Raw genomic sequence first — 25,692 nt, 5'->3', positions numbered from 1 at the left:
GCAAATGCCAGCCAAAAATAAGGGTAAAAAAAAAAATTTCGCAAAAAGTAGAATATATTTAGTTAAATGGTACATTATTAGCCATATTTTAAATATTTAGTATTAATTTTTGGCAAAACTTTTGTTCGGAAGCAATATTCGAAGAAACATTTTTCAGAATGGCGGATATCCTGAAAAAAAAAACGCTGGTACATCCTTAAAACATTTTCTGTCATACAATATCTTTACAAAAATTGTTGATACCGAACTAGTAGTTATATTGCAGAACACACTTTGTGTTTTGTTTTTCAAATACATAGGACGTACCTTTCAGCTTGCCAGTATTTTAACAATGGTGTATTGTTTCATGAACTTAAAATTACTTATTTGCTAAACGTAGATCTAAACCTGGCATTAAAATTTTGTGGCTAGGAGTCTTATGCTAGATTAAGTTTCAGGCAAAACCTAACCTCTACTAAAATTGTGTATGCTTGATTAATTTTCAGCCAAAGTTGAAAGTGTCAATTTACCCGATGTATCATACAGCTTATGAGACGTTTTATCTTGTTGATAAAATCATGGATCGAGGCTTTAAGGTTTGTACTTGTGACATCTATTTTCAAATTATAATCCGAAGTATGACATGAAAGATCAGTGTATCAACTGCCAACATAAGGGTTTGTCGACAGAGTTGTGCGTCTTGTGTTTCAGCCTTGGCATTTGTGGTCGAGTTTTTCGGATTGCTTGCCACAAATCACTTGTCCCTAAACGTTGTGGGTTTGAAACATCGTTTGGCGTGTAGAATCTTTTCATGTGAAGAAGCCACCCAGTTGGTTTACGAAAAGTCTACCAAAGTGTCTGCCCGTTCGGACTGCTTGCTACAAATCACTTGTCCCTAAACGTTGTGGGTTTGAAACATCGTTTGGCGTGTAGAATCTTTTCATGTGAGGAAACCACCCAGTTGGCTTACGAAAAGTCTACCAAAGTGTCTGCCCGTTCGGATTGCTTGCTACAAGTCACTTGTCCCTAAACGTTGTGGGTTTGAAACATCGTTTGGCGTGTAGAATCTTTTCATGTGAGGAAGCCACCCAGTTGGCTTACGAAAAGTCTACCAAAGTGTCCGCCTGTTCCTGCAAAATGCACCAAGTTCAGCTGAAAAAATAACGTTATATAAAACATCTAACCGGACGCCCATGTAAATAAATATTTTGGCAAACATAATTATGATCCACTGTCTGATGTCAGACCTACATATAAAATTTCGTTGAAAAAGTGGAACGGTGGTTCAACAACATGGCCCGGAAAAAAAAAGTTGAAAAATAAAGAAATACTACAAACTATTTGAGTCATATCTCATAGGGTCTGTATGCCACTGATACATACTATTTACATAACTCTATACAAATCAACGTGATATATGAGTGGTCTATATGCAACACATATTTACTGTGTTAATATGTTATTTAAAAAAAAAAGCTGTAAAAATTGCCTACAATAAAACACTAATTATTGGTTTGCCGGTCAATAAGTGTATAGTAGAAACCTCGCATACATGTACTTTATAAGTAAATCATTTGAACATTTGCCTAAGAAGGACAAGCTTTCCATGATCTAGCTTGCCAAAACTATGTCTTGTAGTGACTTTTAACGATTAACCAGTACTGCAGACATGACAATTACAGGGATCTTAACACCGTTTGTGCCTTGTTAGTTATTTTTCTACTTAAGGTAGCTAGTGTGATTCTTTTCAATCAATTGTAACTTTTGAACTTCTCATTTGTTTAAGCAAAATGTTATGGACATCAAGACTGAATGCAGTAAAAACTGTTTTCAAATTTATTAGTTTTCTCTCTCAACAAAGGAAAACCACAGGTGACCAGTTAGAAATTGTGCTCCTTGAATTTAGAATTAAGCAACATATCTCTTCGTATTTTAAATGGTAAAAACGAAACAATTAGGTACATACATACATTAAAATTAATCTCAGCATTTTTTCAGAAAGTAAGCAAGTTGGAGAGGGATTTGTCTGACAATTTTAAAATGCTATTTAATGTCACAGTGTCTAATGAAAGATCTTTGCAGTACGCTGGTGTCAAACTATGGTAAATGGATCAATGAAATTGAAATAGTAAGATTACCAGTAATATATATGAAAGAAATTAAATGTGTAGAGTTTAAGATATTTCAAATTAGACCAAGGTCATTGTACTTAGGAAGAGTTTTTCATCGTTTTTATTTTTGTATTTAAGTACCACACAGCTATTGGTCAGATCCTGAGTGAACTGGCGAGAGATTTGGCCGACAGCCTTATATTGCCATTTAATTTGTCCGACTACTCCGCTGTTATGAAAGATCTTGGCAGTACTCTGGTGACAAACTATGGCAAACAGATGAATGATAATGGATTGGATACTTGTAATTATATTTGTATCTGAATCACAATTCTTCAGAGTCTGCTTTAACATCACAATTTAAACTTTTGTGTGCCTTTTTTCAACAGTTTTTATGTATTTGATCACATATTGCTATTTGTTCTAATTTTAATAGAACATTTAGCCACTACGCATGTGGCATTCGACATGAAATAAACAAATAAGAGTTTGCTGAAGGATATTTTAACACTGAAATAAAGTTCATATGCCTAATTTCCTTAATTTCATATAATACTGTGTTGCAGAAATTACAAATTAAGTAAATGTTTATATTGAATGACCTATTCATTCGTAGCTATCATAGATACTGCAATAGAATGATACATTAGTTAAAAAATAAAATGAAACTTCTAACTTTTAGCCCTCCTGAATGACGCAATAGACAACTTTACAAAAGCTGTTGATGAGTTTGAAGATAGAATGAAGACTGTGAACTTGAAAGAGTGAGTTCTATTTAACTGTCAGATTTCATTAATGCATTTTGTACTTTAATAAAATTTCGGTTTTAAAACACTTTTATAATAATTTACTATAGATATGAGTAGTGGTAAATCTACCGTATTTTTATATTTTAGTCCGTTTGTTACACGTCGCATCAATGACCAGTTAATGCAGTTGGACAGGGCATTTTTAGACCCAGCAGGCCTTCCTGGGCGGCAATTTAAAAGGTAAACATATCCACTATAACTGTTACTAAATAATTGTAAAAAATATTTCTACATGTGCTGATCTCCTCAAACGTCGGTTTTACAGTAATGACATGACTGTTTGCTGAAAATATGGCACATGCCTTTATAGCCCTTGAAAATAATGTTGTATTTAATTTAACACTCGTGAATTCCAACGACGTATCAGAAAGATATAAGACGTTGCGTACGTTGTTTCATGAAATTCGTTTTAGGAATACGGTTGTTTATCTTCTTATATCACAAGAAAGACAAAACAATCTCCCTGTTAGTAAATATGATCGCATTTACGTTTAACAATTAGTAAAAATTTAATTCGACATAGAATCATAGAAAATAACACTAAAACGTTATGTAAGATGTAACAGAATTCACAAATGCGCATTATTTAACGGCTTGGTAAATTCATAAAATTATTTTTTTCCGTCAAATAAGAAGACTCGGTGACGTGACTTTAACTATATTTGACATCATTGCAGTCATTTGCTGTTCAATACTTCCTGTAACAAACAGGAAGCAAAAGACAGATCCAACTTAAAACGTAAGATTTAATGTCTTCCCTCGACAGGATCTGTTAAAATTTCTGTATTTTCTTTAACTATTGTATGCTTTCTATAATATTTATTTTGACAAAAAGTACATAAATTCTACTTTTGAATTAGTAAGTTTTTGTCGTATATTGACTTTGATAATGGCGTTTAATATATGTATACTTTAATCTAGCCGCGATGTCACACGTGTCAAAAAATGCAAAAAATAAAATTACGAAGTTGTTAGGTGCCGAAATATTTAAAGAAATATGTATTTGTTTTCAAAACAGCGACTACAGTCTGAAAGTACATACAATTGTCTGCAAATTGATATGCATAAGTGTTACGTTGAATATGAATTAAATTTAACACATGAAAATTGCAAAATCTAGCCGAGATGTCACAGCCGTGAAATTAATGTAACGTCGACGTTACGTTTGAAAACTAAATAATGTTTATGTATTACAATTGTATCTGAACACCGCAATATAATTCACTGTCTGATAAATAATTATATTGAATAAATATTATATAGTACATCTATATCAAATATTTCCTTAAATATCGAAACGACATGATTTATGAAAACTGTAGTCCAACCACCCCAAGTAATCCCTTTAACGTCTAAACGGCTAAAAACGACGATAACGTCAGTTACGCTAATGTACGCCAACAATGAGCGTAACGTCATAAGTGATTACGTCAAGCATTTTATATCCTTTAGAAAACAGGCTACAGTGTCAATCTGTCCTAGGTGTACTTTTATTTATCATATACAATATTTTGGGTTCAGAATTGTATATGAATATAATTTTGTTAAAATCGGTCTCGATGTTTCAAAAATTCATCATATTAAGCAATTTCTTAAAAACATCGAAATGCAACCTTTCACAACTTTGTATTAAATTTTCCAAACAGCTGGGTTTCAGAAAAATTTCAAACAAAGAGTTTTCTCTTTCAGAGTTCCACTTAATCAGAAATGATAAATCTAACATATCTGCAAAGTGTCAATTTGTTGTTTTTTCTTAAGACAATTTTTGGCATAAAAGCATTTTGTTCATTTATAAATTTCCTAAAAAGTAATATATTTTAACTAAACGTTGTGATCATATGTTCATTATTTTGTTTAAGAACCTAGGTGTAATTTGTATCGGAAATAAAACGCTATTTTTCTTTTTGCAGACAAATTTTATTTGCGGAAAGTTCTGCCGACGCATATTCTGGAAGTAGCTTTCCGGTATAGTGGACGCCTTATCAGAAATAAATCTTGGGCGAGATATAGACAAACAATGGAAGATTGCACGTCAACATTTTTCAGTGGTTCTATTCACAATACAGTCGGCCTCTTCGACACTTATGGACGTTACAAATTTCATGTACTCTTACTGATAAAATCTTATATCAAACAAGTGTCACTCAACGAATATCTTAATAAACCGCTTTTTATACGTAATGTAACCTCCCAGAACAACAAAAGATGATTCTTGGATTAGCAAGAAGTCACAGAGGGCTTTTACACCTATCTTAGCGTACAAAAATAACATTTAACCCTTTAATAAAATATTTCAACTATATGAACAATTATTCTTCATGGCAACTTTAAAAAACATTCGTTAAGATTCTTCTGTCAACAACATGATATAAAGCCAGAATTTATATCAGTGCAAAAAAAATAGTTATTTATCATTTTTCTTTCCATTCGAAATGTATGTCATGGGAAGCGAGTGATACTTGCACATGACAGTAAAATATCATATCTTTATTCACCTAAAGTTTATGCCATGGTAAGCATGTGATATTTTCACATAATAGTTAATTGCTCTCTTTCTGTCCATCTGAAACTTACGTCATGGGAAGCGAGAAACAGTGGCACGTGCTGTCAATTTATGTCATGGGAAGCGAGTGACAATGGCACATGTTGTTAATTTACGTCATTGGAAGCGAGTGAAAGTTTTTCTATCCTATCAAGTGTACGACATAGTAAGCGAGTGATAGTAATGTTTATCCTGTATCATACCTACTCTAGAGTTACCTTATTCAAGGTATTTTGAAGTGTAGCCTGTATTTTCATGAAGTGTGTCTTGTATTTCCATGAAGTGTATATTGTAATTTCTTGTATTTCCATGAGTGTAGTAAAACATAATTATTAAACTCATTTGGAAATGTTGTTTTTCTTTGTCCAAATTGTTATAGTTTAAAAGTATTTTATTCACTACAAGTACACACAGATATAGACGAATATTCCTTTTTTATTTAACAGGTGTATAAAACTCTTTAATGGTATGTATCGTTTTTATTGTTTTAAGAAAGTATATTATTAGTTACACTGCTAGTTTGTGACTCGATACGGGATACATCCTGTCAAGGAAATCCATATCAGGCGAGGGCAATGAGCGTAACGTCATAAGTGATTACGTCAAGCATTTTATATCCTTTAGAAAACAGGCTACAGTGTCAATCTGTCCTAGGTGTACTTTTATTTATCATATACAATATTTTGGGTTCAGAATTGTATATGAATATAATTTTGTTAAAATCGGTCTCGATGTTTCAAAAATTCATCATATTAAGCAATTTCTTAAAAACATCGAAATGCAACCTTTCACAACTTTGTATTAAATTTTCCAAACAGCTGGGTTTCAGAAAAATTTCAAACAAAGAGTTTTCTCTTTCAGAGTTCCACTTAATCAGAAATGATAAATCTAACATATCTGCAAAGTGTCAATTTGTTGTTTTTTCTTAAGACAATTTTTGGCATAAAAGCATTTTGTTCATTTATAAATTTCCTAAAAAGTAATATATTTTAACTAAACGTTGTGTCATATGTTCATTATTTTGTTTAAGAACTAGGTGTAATTATTTTGTATCGGAAATGAAACGCTATTTTTCTTTTTGCAGACAAATTTTATTTGCGGAAAGTTCTGCCGACGCGTATTCTGGAAGTAGCTTTCCGGGTATAGTGGACGCCTTATCAGAAATAAATCTTGGGCGAGATATAGACAAACAATGGAAGATTGCACGTCAACATTTTTCAGTGGTTCTATTCACAATACAGTCGGCCTCTTCGACACTTATGGACGTTACAAATTTCATGTACTCTTACTGATAAAATCTTATATCAAACAAGTGTCACTCAACGAATATCTTAATAAACCGCTTTTTATACGTAATGTAACCTCCCAGAACAACAAAAGTTGATTCTTGGATTAGCAAGAAGTCACAGAGGGCTTTTACACCTGTCTAAGAGTACAAAAATAACATTTAACCCTTTAATAAAATATTTCAACTATATGAACAATTATTCTTCATGGCAACTTAAAAAACATTCGTTAAGATTCTTCTGTCAACAACATGATATAAAGCCAGAATTTATATCAGTGCAAAAAAAATAGTTATTTATCATTTTTCTTTCCATTCGAAATGTATGTCATGGGAAGCGAGTGATACTTGCACATGACAGTAAAATATCATATCTTTATTCACCTAAAGTTTATGCCATGGTAAGCATGTGATATTTTCACATAATAGTTATTAAATTGCTCTCTTTCTGTCCATCTGAAACTTACGTCATGGGAAACGAGAAACAGTGGCACGTGCTGTCAATTTACGTCATGGGAAGCGAGTGACAATGGCACATGTTGTTAATTTACGTCATTGGAAGCGAGTGAAAGTTTTTCTATCCATATCAAGTGTACGACATAGTAAGCGAGTGATAGTAATGTTTATCCTGTATCATACCTACTCTAGAGTTACCTTATTCAAGGTATTTTGAAGTGTAGCCTGTATTTTCATGAAGTGTGTCTTGTATTTCCATGAAGTGTATATTGTAATTTCTTGTATTTCCATGAGTGTAGTAAAACATAATTATTATACTCATTTGGAAATGTTGTTTTTCTTTGTCCAAATTGTTATAGTTTAAAAGTATTTTATTCACTACAAGTACACAGAGATATAGACGAATATTCCTTTTTTATTTAACAGGTGTATAAAACTCTTTAATGGTATGTATCGTTTTTATTGTTTTAAGAAAGTATATTATTAGTTACACTGCTAGTTTGTGACTCGATACGGGATACATCCTGTCAAGGAAATCCATATCAGGCGAGGGCGAAGCGATTTTATCTTTACTTCCATGCTACATTGAAACATTTTGTAAATTAAAAAGTCTACTTATAGTGCACACTGGAATGCTGCAATCATTTGTTTGGTCATCATGTTCTGTTTATAATTAAACACCAAACATAAAATGTGCAATGAACTGTATTTTGACTGAATCACAAAACACAAAAGCTCATTTTCACAGGTTATGAACTGGTTTTGATCAGAAACACACACAAAAACTTTCTGTTCCATCCTTTCGAAAATCTTCAGGTATATAATTTCGGTGTTTCCTGTTAAATCCTTTATCTTGCATGCAGATTAAATGATCCTACAATAATTCGGCTACCTATTCGTGTGAGCGATACCGTCCTCGTGTAATTTATATACATGTAGGTGTACTGGATATTCACACCTAAAACATGTATTTATTCCCTATTTTACTGAAGATTTGAAAAGTTTTAGTACTGAATGCGTAAGATCATACCTTAACTATATCCATGTCAAATTTCTATATTATATTCTCGCATAATTTCTTCAAATTTGCTATCAAGATCCATCCACATTGACACATTCTTGTGTGTACTTACCAATTGAATTGCGACGTGTTGTCTTGTCTTCACCCACCAAGAAGATATGAATTCGGCTGTTCCATTAGTATGTTATTGCAGCGGTGTCTAAAGATAGAAGTATTGCCTATAGACATTGTGACGCTCCCTTACTGGAGATGTAAATTTGCCTTCCCTTTTGTTAATGTCTCCTACCCGAATTTTGTCCAGGATTTGAGGGGCACGTGCCCCCTTGACCAACCCCCCTCCTTTCCTACGCTCTTACGAACCGAAGAGACCCAGGACCGTAAGCCCTGCAGAAATTGAAATTGAGACTGACCGTAACCACAATGTTTGATTGTTATCCCCTCTAGTAGGTTTTAGGTTTGTCGGACGAATTCAAGCATCAAGATATTTGCTAATTATCAAAATGTTGAAAATCGGACCTAAAATGGTGGGAAATTATAAAAGTGAAGACGACGAGAAATTTTGGTGAAACTATATAGTTTGGCGGTACCCATTGATAAAAATCCTGGATCCACCCTATGCTTGTTCCAGGTAACTATTTATCAAAGTCATATCAGCTCGTCTGATACTTAAACTTTATTAAAATATCATCTTACCTGTTCATGTTGTGAATTCATGCATTGCAAATGGTGATTATGAATCTGAAGCCGGGGAGTAATTTGAAGTATGAAGAAACCAATCTGTGTATATTGTATGCACTTGTAAATGAGTCGCGTAATGAGCACTACCTTAATGGATGTTGCGCCTATGAAAAGAGGCGAATATTACCCGATACGATATAAGGCAAATTGATGAAGCCGAAGCCATACATGCGCAGATCAGGAGCGGAGGTCCGAATTCCCTTTAGGGAAAAAAAGGAGGAACTTCAAGAAGACGAGAGGATAGAATGTGTATGAGAAGAGGGTGGGTGTTAGGGAAGGCTTAATATTGGTGAACTACTGTCGACATGGTCCACTCTCACTTCTTTACATCTAATCATATAGATCTACTGAAAGGTCGGGTTTCACATATACTCCATCATCTAGTTCTTATACATTATCACGCTCCTCACAGCGGGACCTGCCGTTGCGTTCATTTAGTGTACCGTAAGGGAAAGTTGCTGCGGGGAGTTTTGTAAATGTTCATTAACATAACGAGTACGGTATCTATGTGCAAACGGGTAAGTATCTTTGTTTATTTTTATCCATCGTCAGAGGTATCATCAGATACAGCGACGGGATGCGTATTATTGAAATTTTATCAACAAAAATAAACTGCATGTATAGGATCCATACGTTTTGTAGTTGAGTATGTATAGTTCTAGCAAGGAGAGTGGCAAATTCAGTTATCTGAACTTTGAACAAAGAAAAATACGTCTCAAAACATCAAAATACACGAATTTCGATACATTTCTTCAAATTTTATAGTCATATCAATATTATTGATGACTGATATTTTTTCCAGTACGAATTAATGCATTGCCTCAAACGAATCTGTCTATAAAATATTCAACATCCTTAAATATGTGTCATAAGTTGGCATTGTTTTTATTTACCCTATACAACCTACATGTATATAAATCACACGATGACGGTATCGCTCACACGAGTAGGTAGCCGAATACCCAGTGTGAAACTGCTGAGTAACAAATTATGTTAATTCCTTTGTTTTACAATGATTTAACTTTTTAAAAAACAAGATTTCAACGGTCGTGTCGTCTCCCATACATAGTCATTGTTCTTTACGGCTAACTTTTGTCCAACTTCACGAGCCTAAACTAAGTGGGAGAATAAAAACGGCAAGAAAACAATCAATTTACTCTTGGAGCTGGAGCTAATTTATAATCTGACTTGATTCAATTACGCCAGCGATGCTGCAGTCATTTTGTTTCAATCAAAATTCATATCTGAAATGTACTTGCAGGATATGGAATATATCCTGACTCCACGTGACGTCTATTGACCAATAGAAATGCAAGAAACTTGTAGGAGGCGAGATTAAAACCTCATACATTTTTAGAAATCTGTTAACAGATAACATTAAACTGGCCCGCATACAGTTCATGAACACAAAAAGATGTAGGACACTAAAGAGAATATAAAAGCTTACCAATCAGCATTTTTTATCAAAGCGTTTAATGAAAGGAGTGATCTCATTCACCGAAACGTTTTACTGCATTTTATATAATTATTATACCCTGGACCAATGATGTAAATTTCTATCTTCTTCCCTGCATGAGAGTACTGTATCTTAAAATGTTGATATCTGTCTTCAAACTATATTTGCCCTATATAAGTGCAGTGACATTGGGTAATACTCTCTCAACAATATAAAAAGAGTCATAAATTTATTTTGAAGACATATTGAATACATAGTTAAAATAGATAGAGATTATATACTGCACATCACGTGGTTATGTTCTGGCGGGAATCTTATACATCAATACATTGCTTGATGCTGATGTAAGTTGTGTATTTGTCATCTATGAGTATGACTGAGTATAAATTTGACCCAGCTTGTGATGTAACTATGGGCTGGAATACCTTATCATTGATAGATCTTATATAATCTAAATGGTCAGTGTGAGTGGATACAGGTTGAATAAGAACTGCTTGTTCATTGATAATTCATCCGCACTGTTCATGAATGGGACTATTTTGTGTAGCACATGAACATCCTTTGGATGTGATTCGGAATAAAATAAAGGTGCTATGATTGTCAGAAATACACTTTAACTTTGGTAGCGGGATAAACCCGCAACCAAAAATTATAGAACCCACAAAGTGTTGACTATAATTAAAATGTGAAAGTTATAACGACCCTGCAAATTCTTTTGTCAGTCGCCATTCGCAGTTTTTAGAAGAACTAGTAATTTTCCATGTTTATTCAATATGATATAACTATTTAACCGTGGAAAACACTATAAATGATAATAGTTAAAGGTAATCCCGTATGACATTACATGTAATTAAATGTAAACAGTGCACATAAAACTGTCAATGGCAGTCAACAGTCACAATCTCAAGTATACATATATATGCTTTTCCCATGATTTTATTGATCTAAAGTCTAATTCACCGGACTAAGTATACAGCGAAAATTAATAAATCCCACACCCAAACAAACACCTGATTTATTAGTACAGAGTCTTTATGTCGTTATATATTTGTTACCCAGACGTTTTCAGTCTGTAATATTTATTATTCTATGTATTACTATTGTGTGTCACGGCCTTGACGAAATAGAGAAATTTGCATTGTAAAAAAAAAAACATTTAAATCACACCATGAAATTTGATGTGTTGCATTTCATCAATAAAATAGTAAATTGATATTTACACATCGATTTTTATGTGTATCTTATTATACTGTGTTATATACCTGTAATAAATGAAATAATCGTTAAATTGGGAAAAAGCTATTTCAACGCGTTCGTGATTCGGCATACATAACGCGGTGTACTTAACCTGAGTAAAATATCTAAGGTGAAGCGTTGATCGTATAGTTGATTACAGTTAAAGCCGACGATGAGTTTTGTATACATGTAATGATGTATAATTTTCATATAATTTATCCGTGTAGCTGTGGATACTTATACAAATATGTAAGTAAATTCTGTGTTTTATTCTCTGTAACTCTTCATTTAAAGTTTTTATTTATAAAATCTGCTTTAAACAAACGCGGTCAGTGACCTGTTCATGTCCGATCGTAGTCTGTGTTCAGACCGTATGTTTTGTTCATAGGAGATAACTCCTGAGGCTATTCAAATTTTGTATAATTATGTCCCTTCTCTTCTCAGCCAAGACTGATGAAGTCAGAATATATAAAAGAATTATTTTTTTCTAAAAAAAAGATTATCTAGTCGGTAGCCAGACAAGTCCGATCGGCGTACATGTAAAGTAAAAATAGATGAAGTGTTTTTAACACTACTGTATTGAAACTGACCTTTCGTCATTGAGGTCATTGCTTACCTTTAATGGTAGCCAAGTATTATAAATCTACTATATTTATTATAAAAAAAATACAACATGTTTGCATGATATCAGAAAGACAATAATTTTCAATACATTTACTGCGTAACAGTTGTTGTTGGTACAGTGGTGTATCTTTACTAAAATACAACCGCAGCGAAAAAGGTTATTAGATGTTATTACAAGATTTCCTTATATAAATCACATCTCCAAACTGTTTAAACTTAAAATTAGTCTGTGTTCAGACCCTGTGTTTTGTTCGTAGGTGATCACTCCTGAGGCTATTCAATTTTTTTTTTGGCGACGCCGTCTAAATTCGTTTTCGTTACCTATGCCACGTGACTTCAGTTTGCAAATCAAAGTACTTGATAACGCATTATAGATAATTTATCAAAATGGAAGATTTATGCAACACTCTGCCTGATTGGACGAGAGTGGCAATTTCTTTCACTCTGTTGATTGTGCTACGCTGAGTGAAATGTAGACAAAGCGTTTATCCTAAACAAACAAAATTAATTTCATATAAATTTAAAAGTATTTTGACGAAAGAAATGTTTATAAATCACAAAAATTATGTTACTAATTAAAGATCGAGAATTATCTTTAACCGAGATCAAACTGTGAACAACATAATTGACACGAGGTGACACGTTGATTGCCGGTAATTACTGGCTTTATGATCGTGACAAAAAGACTATCACACCTTTTGTTATCAGTTTAAATTGAGAAGCTCATGTCATTTTGAAAGATACCATTCCGAAATATTGAATCAGCTGCTATTTATTTATTCAAAATAGTGAATTAAAAAAGGTAAAACAACAAATATAACAATAATTTACTGGTTTTATTTTCGAGAAAACAAAAATCGATAGTACCGTGCGACCGATGCTGCTCTCCGCCGTGGAGATAAAATTTATTACCGGTGTCGATGTAAACTCTACTTTCGTTTTCCATCCACCTCAAAATTGACCAAAAATTTTTTTTTTTTTCCCCCAGGATTTTGGACTAAGATCGGGGGTGCGCATTATACACGGGTGCGCATTATACACGGGTATCTACGGTAGTTCTGCAAGAACAAAAAGCATTTAACTATAGGCCATGGTTAGAATTTTTGTCAGTAATATTGTGTCCTTGTATTTATTTTGATTATCTTTATATATCCTGACTTGACTTGCCATGAAGAGAATTGTATGTGTATGTTTTTTTGTATACCTTCATTCTCACTAAATGTCCCTCACCTCAGGGCCATCATTTAGATGGTTTGTGGTTCTACCCTGATGCCAGTCAGTGCCATTTATCATAATGACCAGGGAGGCACTTTGGATCTTCCTGACCACCATTAAAAGAATGTCAGTGGAATTTAACACCAGAAACAAGCATGTTTGTCTCTTCTTATGGAGGATAATAATGAGTCTGTCTGTGTATATAATAAAAAAAAAAAACAAGAAGTACCTTGTAGACACAGTCAGGTGAAGTAATGGTTAATTGATTGATAAAAAACAACAGAGGAGAAACATCATTGATTGATAGTAACAGCATAGTTTGGAAATGAGTTTCATACAAATAGGTCTTATTAGTGCACCTCAAAATTTAATGTTTTATTTTGTTATTTATAATCAAAGAAAGTAAGTCTATTTTGTTTAAGCAAGTTTTTAATTAAATAGCTGGTTAATAATAGTATTCAAAAGCTTACATTTCATTATATACATTATAATATTTAATGGAATGATATAACATTAAAAAGAACCCCAGCCAGTCACCAATATTTTACAATGTTTTGTAGTGAATGCCTTTGAAAAGAGTTTTCTGTCAATAAATTTTTAATTCGTTTCGGGTTATGTGTAAATAAATTTTCAGTGTCTTCTGACAAAACGATTTACTGTGTCTGGTTTCAGTCCTGAGCAGTGGGTTAGTCAGCTTAGCTCATTTTTATGCCCCCACTTTTGGGGGGGGCATATAGATTTGCCCTTGTCCGTCCATCCGTCCTTCCTTCCTTCCGTCCTCCATCCGTCCGTCCTTCCGAGAATGTTGTGTCGTGCCTAGCTCCAAAAGTATTTGACCTAGAGTGACAAAACTTTACAGGAATGTTGGTCAGCATGTGTAGTTGTGCACCTGGGGTTTCGTGTCCGGATTCATTCAGTCGTTTAGGAGTTATTGCCACTGACTTTGTAAAAATTGGTCATTTTAGTGTTGTGTCGCGCCTAGCTCCAAAAGTATTTGACGTAGAGTCACAAAACTTTACAGGAATGTTGGTCAGCATGTGTAGTTGTGCACCTGGTGTTTCGCTTCCGGATTCATTCAGTCATGTAGGAATTATGGCCCCTGACTCGGTAAAAAATTGATCATTTTAATGTTGTGTCGCACGTAGCTCCAAAAGTATTTGACCTAGAGTCACCAAAGTTTACAGGAATGTTGGTCAGCAAGTGCAGTTGTGCACCTGAGGTTTCCCATCCGGATTCATTCAGTCTTGTAGGAGTTATGGCCCCTGACTTAGTTAAAAATTGGTCATTTTGATGTTGTGTAGCGCGTAGCTATTTGTATTTGACCTAGAGTCTACAAAGTTTATAGGAATGTTGGTCAGCATGTGCAGATGTGCACCTGGGGTTCCACATCCAGATTCATTCAGTATTGTAGGAGTTATGGCCCCTGACCTAGGAAAAAATTTGTTTCCTTTGTCATGTAGTGGGGGCATCTGTGTCCCATGGACACATTTCTAGTTACCATCAAATTCAGGAGCATGAAATGAACTTCCACATAATGTACAGCATTCTCAGTCTCTCTGCTGAAATAATGTAAAATGTCTAAGTGTCCTAATTATTTCTATAATGGTGAAAGAAAGTGACACTTTACATTTCAAACCCTATCCCCTGTCTTGCTCTTTTCCCATATGCATTCACCTCTTCTATCCATCATTCCATAAAGCCCTGTCCACCCTAGCTGCCAGCTCTCCCAATCATCTTAAATATTAAAAATACCCTTTATTTCATACTTGTTCATCTGTCGATTTCTTGTGTCTATAGTTATTATTATGACTTCTGTCTATTGTAGGGGAATCTAAATGCCTCTTCTAAGAAAATTCCTTTTCCCCTTAAAAATTGACTTTACGTAAGGAACTTTACGGTATTCCCCTTGCCTGATATAATTTTATTTCCATTTGCATAATCATAAGAATCAAGCCATTTTTTCCTGACAACAGACACAGCCTAGCTAATAAACATTACTAAAGAGGAATTATTTTTAAAAGAGCATGCAAATCATATGTCTCTGTTTATAGGAAACTTGCAATTTCTGATATAGAGTAATAACAGAGTATGTCCATAAGTTAGCAGGCCCCATGATCTATGTATAAAGGAATTGCAATCACTGTCGTAATTACCTAATACAAGTACTACCGTAACACACAATACGCACATGCCTATAATTTTACCACCCTAAAAAGCAGCCCGACTGCACCAAATGAAGTCAATATTTCAAAACATTTTCCGGGGCAGGTCACCCGTAACCACATTACTGCCGGAGGGCCCTACCACACCCACACCCTTTCCGTGCATATAATTCAAATTGCCCTGGGTTGAATTAAACATACAGTCTATAATATTGTGAAAAAAATACAGGTCTCTAGATATTTGCCTATGATTAAAAAGATCCACACATTACATGCTGATTTTAAGACATTATTTGGAAAGATCTATTATGTAAAACATTTTAATATTATATTTTATCTTTGGAAAGGTATGCCATTACTTGCATTTCTCATATGTGCAGAACCACCTTAATGCCTGCTTCATTAATAGACACTGCCAGTCAAATGAGATACTTCTGCAAAAGACTCGGCAATTAAAAGACCCTGCCAGTCAAATGACATACTTAAGCAAAACACTCCACCATTAAAAGACCCTGCCAGTAAAATTGGATTTTTGTGCAAAACATTATTATTGCAGCTTTATATTACTAAGATATTTCCAAGAACTGCTATTTCAAAGTAATTAATAATAATAATATGCTAATATAATCAATGGAAGAATAGAACACAAGCATGTAAAATAATGTATACTCCACAATCCAGAAGGATCTTAAAGTCATTAATAATTCTTAAGGGCTGAATTTTAAAGGTTGCAATAGACCAGAAAATGTAATTTGCTTAAGAAATTATAGAATTCCTGTTTAAATTATTTCATCTTTACAATTTAACATCCACACTTGATGTCTGTTTACTAAATCTGCCAGCCACAACAATGCGAATTCAGCGACAGTTCTTCCTATATCTGATTATTTCAATAAAATTGCTGGAGCCAAGTTGGCTAAACCAACACTTTTGGCTGAGATAATTAGTCAACAAATTATTGGCCTAGAAAATTTTGTATTGGCCAAGAATAAGTAAAACAAGGCTGTCTTCATCCTAATATGACTTCTGCAATTAGAATAGTATTGTGATAAATAATACCTCCCTGTTGAGAAATTCATGAACAGTTCATGAATAATCCTTGAACTATTCCAGAACTTTGTTCATGAACAGTTCACGAATAGTTCATGAAAGTTCGTGAACTACAAATGGGACTTTTTACGGCATCAAAAATTCATGAACTGGGCGTGGTTCATCAAGTTCATGAACTGGACTGGTTCATCAAATTCATGAACTGGATGTGTTCATCAAAGTTCATGAATTGATAGGTTCATCAAAGTTCATGAATTGATAGGTTCATGAATTTGATGAACCAGAAATTTGCGAACTTGATGAACAGTTCATGAATAATTCTTGAACTATTCGTGAACTATTCATGAACAGTTCATCAACTACAAATGGGACTTTTTGCGGCATCAACTATTCATCAAGTTGATGAACCATAGTTCATGAACCAGGGGTTCATGAACTGAAAGTAACAAGATAAATGGAAAGTTGATGAACCCAGCTGAATTAGAAACAGTGATTTTAACAATAGTGATGTTACTATAGCAACTGCCTGATAAAGCCTGTCTGAGAAAAGCAGGCTTTCTCAGGTCAGTGACTTGAGAACACTTTGCAGTGTTTAAACCTGTGATTAAATCCCAAGGACATCCGATTGTGTCCATTTTGCATTTAAAAATTATTACGCCCTCATACGACACTGAAAAAGGTCTTTAAATTCCAAAATATAAAAAAGCGGAAAAAACAACAAAATCCCAAGTGAAATTTTATCCAAAATTCAGTTGCTAGACGGTCTAATTTACTTTAATCTCAAGATTGACATTCAGATTAGATACTAGCTTTGTTTCAGGGTCGTGAAAACATGTGACATTTTAAAAGGATTTTATATTTTTAAAATGAACAATTTATGACAACACCATAATTACTTATTTGATATTCAGTATACTCATGTTCCTTTTAAACCATTTCTTACTGTAGTATGATAAATATTTCCTTCTTATTTGCTGCACAAACTTCTAAAAAATTGCTGAATCACATGTGCAAAAAATTTCCCAGCATGCAACAAAATAATGGAAACTGATCATGTGACATAAATTTAATGTTCATGAACAGTTCATGAACAGTTCATGAACTTATTCATTTATTGTAAAAGGAAAACCTAAGTTTTATGCTTAATGAGTTATTGGGTTCAAGAACTGGTACTGAACTAGAAAAAGGTTTTGAATTTTTAGTACTTTTATTGAATCTTAGTTGACTTTTTCTTAAGAACATATCAAGAATGTTTTAAGAATTTAATATTCTTAAACTGCTCATAAAATGTTCATCATTTTTTTCAAGAATTTTTCTTGAATTCTATAGGTATATTGATATTCATGAAAAAATCTTGATTCATTCTTAAACAAGTTCATGAATATTACAAGGATTTCTGGTATGAAATGAAAGACATCAATAAATTCACCAACCAAGTATCAGTGTACACCATTATTCTTTTCCAGTGACATTTTCTAAATTGCCAAATAATGATGAAACTTCTGTTAGCCATCCCCAATGTTTAATCAAAATTTTGTACAAATTGCAGACAACATAAAATACAAAATACATGTAGTAACATTCCTAGTCATATGTATGTTATCAGTAACTCTGGTATTAGCCTTCAGCTGTAAATACTAGAAGCTTTTACAAGTAAACGGATCCTGTTTTATGAATTTTATGAATTTCAGACTTGATTGATCAATTCATTAATTTGAAGTTCATGAATAGTGTATGAACTTCAGGTTCATGAACCATCAGCATAATTGAAATAAAATCAAATACTGCATTAGAGTTCTGAATGAAGTCACTTGTTTGATTACTGAACTTATAATTCGTGAACTTAAAATCATGCACCAAAGCTGAAATTTTTGAAGAACTAGTTCATGAATAATTCTTGAACTTTAGGTTCACAGACAGTTGGTGAACTTTTTCAGGAATAGTTTCATGAACAATTCATGAACTTTTGGTTCGTGAACAGTTCACAAACTTTTTGAGGAACATTCATCGCATTGTTCACGAATGGTTCAGGAATGTTCATGAACAGTTCATGAATGCTCATCAGTTCATGAACTACAGCTCAACAGGGCTAGTAGAATAATAAATGCTGATGAAATAAGAATAAAAGATCCAAGCAGATACAATTCTCAAGTTATCTGCCCATATCTGGGCAGACCTTATTAAATATTTCCACAGCTAAAAGACCCTAGCAATAAAAACCCTGGCTTTATTGCTTAAAGACCCTGTCCAAACTTTTAAAATATCGCCATCCCTTAAAGACCCTGAAAGACCTTGTATAACATCTCCATTGCTTACAACAAAATTATCTACATTGCTTAAAAAAAACTGTAGGAGACCATACAAAATGTCTTCACTGATTCCCATTCCTTAAAGACCCCTGACAGACCTTGTTGAATATCTCCCTGGCAGACCTTGTAAATATCTTCATGACTTAATGACAAAGGTAGACCTTACGAAATATCTCTGTCACTTTAAGACCGTGGAAGACCTTGTAAATATTACCATCGTTTAAAATCCATGGCAAATCTTACAAAATATGTCATTAATTTCAAGACTTTGATAGACTCTTCAAAGGGTGAAGACCCTGTCAAAGGTGAAAATATCTCCACTCATTAAAGACCCAACAAAATATCAATATTGCTTAACGATCCTGGCAGATCTTGTAAAATATTTCCATTTCTTAAAAAACTTGGCTGACCTTATAAAATATCTCCATCACTTTCAGACCCTTGAACACTGAGCAAAAAATCTTCATTGATTAAATACTACAGATGACCTAGCCTGGGACGCCATTGATAATATTTGTGCATTGTCAGAAGAAATCATACCTAATATTTATACATTAAAGATGCCACTTAATTTGCGCTAATTAGTGTTAATTGGCATTCATCGAGTTTCTGATATTATCAACGCCTGGGGAAATCTGAAGGAGTTTCCATGTCACTACTGATTATCGATTTTCAATAATTAGCCTAATTAACATGTGATCATATTTGCGCTTGTTTGAAACGAAAACGAGGCAACGATGCCGAAAATTCGGCAATTTTTGTAGATTACTAGGTCTGCATTAATGTAACATCTTGACAGCTATGATGCAAATTTAAGTTTAAACTTACATATTTTAAAGTTGTTACAACTGGAAAAGCTATGGGAAGTACAAACCGGAATTTTTCTCTAGCCCGGAAACCTTCGGAAGTACACGATTCCGATCTGTCTTTTCCGTGAGAATTCCGTTTCTATTTTTAGCCATGGATTATTGCTTTCAGAAGTTATCGTTCTTTATTAAACACCCGCATATTTCGGTTGTAATGTAGGTGGCGCTGCGATCGGAAAACAGGTTTCCCCAGGCTGTCAATTTGCAGGTAAATAAAAGGTTAGAAATTGTCAGACTGGATTTCCAGGCTACAGATGACCAAACAAAATATCTCCATTGCTTGAAGACCCAGGCATCTGTTAAGCAATTTCCCCTCACTTTAAACCCCTAGCAGATCTAGTAAAATATCCTCAGCCCTTAAAGACTCTGAAAGACCTTGTACAATATCTCCGTTGTTTAAAAAACCATAGGATACCTTACAAAATATCTTCCATGCTTAAAGACCCAGAAGAGTTTACAAAATTTCTGTATCAGTACAAGACACTGGCAGATTTATTATGTCTCCCCCAGGAGACATATTGTTTTTGACCTGTCCGTCCGTCCGTACGTCACACTTCATTTCCGAGCAATAACTGGAGAACCATTTGACTTAGAACCTTCAAACTTCATAGGGTTGTAGGGCTGCTGGAGTAGACGACCCCTCTTGTTTTTGGGGTCACTCCGTCAAAGGTCAAGGTCACAGGGGCCTGAACATTGAAAACCATTTCCGATCAATAACTAGAGAACCACTTGACCCAGAATGTTGAAACTTCATAGGATGATTGGTCATGAAGAGTAGATGACCCCTATTGATTTTGGGGTCACTCCATCAAAGGTCAAGGTCACAGGGGCCTGAACACTGAAAACCATTTCCGATCAATAACTAGAGAACCACTTGACCCAGAATGTTGAAACTTCATAGGATGATTGGTCATAAAGAGTAGATGACCCCTATTGATTTTGGGATCACTCTGTCAAAGGTCAAGGTCACAGGGGCCTGATCATTGAAAACCATTTCCGATCAATAACTAGAGAACCACATGACCCAGAGTGTTGAAACTTCATAGGATGATTGGTCATGAAGAGTAGATGACCCCTATTGATTTTGGGGTCACTCCATCAAAGGTCAAGGTCACAGGGGCCTGAACATTGAAAACCATTTTCAATCAATAACTTGAGAACCACCTGACCCAGAATGTTGAAACTTGATAGGATGATTGGTCATAAAGAGTAGATGACCCTTACTGATTATGGGATCACTCTGTCAAAGGTCAAGGTCACAGGGGCCTGAACGTTGAAAACCATTTCTGATCAATAACTAAAGAACCACTTGACCCAGAATGTTGAAACTTCATAGGATGATTGTACATGCAAAGTAGATGACCCCTATCGATTTTAGGGTCACTCCATTAAAGGTCAAGGTCACAGGGACCTGAACATTGAAAACCCTTTCCGGTCAGTAACTGCAGAACCACTTGACCCAGAATGTTGAAACTTCATAGGATGATTGATCATAAAGAGTAGATGACCCCTAATGATTTTGGGGTCACTCTGTTAAAGGTCAAGGCCACAGGGGCCTGAACGTGGAAAACCATTTCCAATCAATAACTTGAGAACCTCTCGACCCAGAATGTTGAAACTTCATAGGATGATTGTTCATGCAGAGTAAATGACCCTTATTGTTTTTGGGGTCACTCCCTTAAAGGTCAAGGTCTCAGGGGCCTGAACATTGATAACCAGTTCCGATCAATAACTTGAGAACCACTTGACCCAGGATGTTGAAACTTCATAGGATGATTGAACATGCATAGTAGATGACCCCTATTGATTTTGGGGTCAGTCTATTAAAGGTCAAGGTCACAGTGGCCTGTTCATGTAAAATCATTTTTTGGAAATAACTTGAGAACCACTTGACCTACAATGTTGAAACTTAATAGGATGATTGGACATGCAGAGTAGATGACCCCTGTTTTTTTTAGGTCACTTGATCAAAGGTCAAGGTCACAGGAGCCTGAACAGTGACTTGAGAACTACTAGACCACGAGTGTTGAAACTTAGCGGGATGACTGGACATGCCAAGTAGATGATCCCTATTGCAGCGAACCATCAGTGTCTCTTTGACTTTCGCTCCTGACCCCTATTGACGTCTTGCCTATAGGACTTTGCATTTGGGGAGACATGCGCTTTTTTACAAAAGCATTTTCTAGTTAGATACCCTGTCACAATTGCAGAAAGTTTAAATTATTAAATACCCTGGAATATTAGTTATAGGCTAAATTATTAAAATACCCTGGAATATTAGTTATAGGGTCTTTCTAAATATCTTCATCATTACAAACCCTGGCAAACCTAGGAAATTAATCTTCTCAATTGCTGGAAGATCCTTGCAGACCTTATAAAAGATTACCATTCCTTAAAGACCCTGGCAAACCTTTTAAAGTATCTCCCTGGCAGCCTTGTAAATATCACCATAGCTTAAAAGACCATTGCAAACCTTGTAAATTATAATCCTGGCACTGATCTTGTAAATATCATCATAGCTCAAAGACCAGGGCAGAATTTCTTTATTACTTTAAAGACCCTAAAAGTGTGAAATATCCCCATCCCTTTAATGACCTGGCAGCCGTTTATTGCATTAAGACCCTGCCAAAATGTGTAAATTATACCCCATCCCTTAAAGACCCTGCTGGGAGACCTAACAAAATATCTCCACTGATTAAAGACCCAGGAGAGTTTACGAAATTTCCATATCAATGCAAGACACTGGCAGATTGATAAGATACCCAGTCACAATTGCAGAATGATTGAATTGATAAAATACCCTGGCATATTAGTTGTTTATAACCGCCTCGGTAGCTTAGTGGTAGAGCATCCGCTTGGATGTGCAGGAGGTCGTGGGTTCGATCCCCGGCCACGTCATACGAAAGACGTAAAAAATGGTACTAGTAGCTTCTTTGCTTGGGGCTCAGCATTAAAAGGATAGTGCTAGGACTGGTCAGTCCGGTGTCAGTATAATATGACTAGGTGGGGTATCATGCCACATGTCTATGGCGTGATATTCCAGTGAGGCAGCACTATAAAGTTGGGCATTGTGCAGTCCTGTTTGGCACCATATAACCTATACTGTGTTGGTGCGCCGTAAAACCCAAATAAATAAATGAATAAATAAATAATATCTCCTTCACTTACAAACCTTTGAAATTAGTTATCTCAATAGCTGAAAGGTCCCTTATGAAATATTCCCATTCCTTAAAAACCCTTGCAGACCATGAAAAATATCTCCCCGGTAGACATTACCATAGCTTAAAGACCAAGGCAGACCTTGTGAAATATCTCCATCACTTAAAGACCCTTGCAGACCTTTTAGATATTACCATTGTTTAAAGACCTTGGCAAACCTTACAAAATATTCATTTGAAGACCCTTATGGACCTTACAAAATATCACCATAGTGCCAAGACCCTGTCCTAGATGAAAATACCTCCACTTTTAAAGACCACTGCATACTTGACAAAATATCCGTATCATTTAAAGACCCTGGTAGATGTTGTGAAATATTTCCATAGCTTAAAAAACTTGGCTGACCTTATAAAATATCTCCATCACTTAAAGACCCTGGGAGGCTATGCAAAACATCTTCATTGCTTAAGGACACTCGGTGACCAGACTAAATATCACCATTGCTTAAATACCCTGGCCGACCTGACAGAATATCTCTATTGCTTAAAAGCCAAAGCAGACCATGCAATATATCTCCATTGCTGAAAGACCCAAACAAAAGTAATGCAAGTTTAAATCAGCTCATTTAAAACTCCTGGCAGACCTTGTAAAAATATATTAATTGCTTAAAAACTCCTAAGTAGATTTTGTAAAATACCTCTTTCTATCATCAAAGATCCTGGCAGACCTTCTAAAGATCCCTAGTGCATAAAGACCCTGGCAGACTTTTTAAATATCTCCCATCGCTTCATGACCTTGGCCCTTGTTAAATATCTCCATCACTTAAAAACACCTTGACCCTTGTAATGTATCTCCATCACTTAAAGACCCTGGAAGACCTTGAAAATACCACCATTGTATCAAAACTGTACAAAATATCACCATAACATGAAGACCCAGCTAAAGGTGACAATATCATCATTTCTTAAAGACCAGAGAAAATATCCATATTGCTTAAAGACGCTTGCAGACCTTGTAAAATATCACAATAGCTTAAAGACCATGCAAGACCTTAGACTATATCCCAATCAATTAAAATTCCTGGCTGGCCATGTAAAATAACTCCATCACTTAATGACTATTGAAGACGTTGTAAAATATTGTCATTGCTTAAAGACCTTTTGCAGATCTAACAAAATATCTCTGTTTCTTAAAGACCTTTGTAGACCTTGTATAATGTTGCTATTGCTTAAAGACCATGGCCAACCTTGTAAATTATCTCCATTGCTTAAAGTCCCTGGTAGACCTTGTAAAATATCTCTATTGCTTAAAGTCCCTGGTAGACCTTGTAAAATATCTCTATTGCTTAAAGTCCCTGGTAGTCCTTGTAAAATATCTCTATTGCTTAAAGTCCCTGGTAGACTTTCTAAAATATCTCTATTGCTTAAAGTCCCTGGTAGACACTGTAAAATATCTCCATTGCTTAAAAAAGACCCTGGCAGACCTTATACAATATCTCATTGCTGAAAGGCCCTGGCAGACTTTGCAAAATATTTCAATTGCTTAAAGACCCTGGCCGACCTGGTAAAATATGCCTATTACTGTGAAATCATTATTATTCATGGGGGATTAATTTTCATGGATTTTGTGGTAGAGTCAATCCACGAAATTTAATCCCAATGAACAAGTAAAATTTCCATTCATTTCATGTTCAAAAGTTGAAATCCACAAATTCATATCCCCACGAAATTGCCGTTTGACAAAAACCACGAAATTTCATGCCCACAAAATTAAATGATTTTACAGTATTTAAAGACTCTGGCAGTCCTGATAAAATATATTCATGTCTTAAAGACCTTTGCAGACCTGACTAAATATCAGCATCTCTTAAAGACCCTGGTAGACCTTTTAAAATACGTCTATTGGTTAATGACCCTGGCAGACCTGATAGAATATCTCCATCGCTAAAAGACCCTGCAAGACCTTCTGAAATATCACCATTCCTTTGTGACACTGGCAGACCTTGTAAATTACCTCAATTTTTAAATACCCAGGCAGAGCTGATAAAATATCTCCATAACTTAAAGTCTCTAACAGACTTTGCAAAATATCTTCATTGCCTAAAGACCCTGGCAGACATTATGAAATATGCTATCACATAAAGACCTTGGCAGACCTTGTAAGAACACCTCCATTGCTTTATAACCCTTTCAGACTGTGTACAGTGTTTGTGGCTGAAAGATCCTTGCAGACCTTGTAAAACATTTCAATTTATTATGAACCCGGGCAGACCTGACAGAATATCTCTATGGCTTATAATTCCCTGGTAGACCTTGTAAAATATTTAATTTTTTATGCTTACCAGTTGTAAATGTATGCTCAATATCTTGCAGAAAGCCCGGTCCTACTAATAAATATTGAATACAAAATTGTAATATTTTATGCAGGGAACAAAGCAGAATAATTACTGTAGATTCAGAAAATATAAAAATACATGTTTAAAAAAGGAATCCACTTACAAAAGGGACCCATTGCTCATAGAAAACCCCTTCAAAGAGGCTGATAAGACTGATTTGATTAGGGAAAATTGTGAGATCTAGAGGATGAAACAGAAAAAGTGGAAAACCACTGGTCGCCCAAAACAGCATAGATGAAAATGATGCAGGCTCGGTTTGATTGAGCCTGTTCATGGACG

At 34.8% G+C, this 25,692-nt stretch overlaps 1 protein-coding gene across 7 annotated transcripts in view; it reads left to right on the top strand.

Annotated features, from left to right (window-relative positions):
* The window catches only part of LOC123541017 (N-acetylated-alpha-linked acidic dipeptidase 2-like), a 44,392-nt gene extending 36,809 nt beyond the window's left edge, over positions 1–7,583 (top strand). For 6 of the 7 annotated variants that reach the window (XM_053544873.1, XM_053544866.1, XM_053544868.1 and 3 more), the window contains 5 exons: positions 486–575; positions 2,229–2,394; positions 2,773–2,854; positions 2,987–3,079; positions 6,526–7,583. In XM_053544873.1, coding sequence (XP_053400848.1) covers positions 486–575; positions 2,229–2,394; positions 2,773–2,854; positions 2,987–3,079; positions 6,526–6,733 — 639 coding nt within the window. In that variant the 3' untranslated portion in view covers positions 6,734–7,583. Of the gene's footprint in view, positions 1–485; positions 576–2,228; positions 2,395–2,772; positions 2,855–2,986; positions 3,080–4,809; positions 5,783–6,525 lie in introns of those variants that run through there. The other variant, XM_053544879.1, reaches the window with a different exon arrangement.
* Positions 7,584–25,692: the final 18,109 nt, after the last annotated feature.

The sequence above is a fragment of the Mercenaria mercenaria genome, chromosome 1 (assembly GCF_021730395.1).
Source record: "Mercenaria mercenaria strain notata chromosome 1, MADL_Memer_1, whole genome shotgun sequence".
In the NCBI taxonomy this organism is placed as follows: domain Eukaryota; kingdom Metazoa; phylum Mollusca; class Bivalvia; order Venerida; family Veneridae; genus Mercenaria; species Mercenaria mercenaria.
The sequence above is the reverse complement of the archived record's forward strand: the minus strand, read 5'-3'. Positions and strand labels throughout refer to the sequence as shown.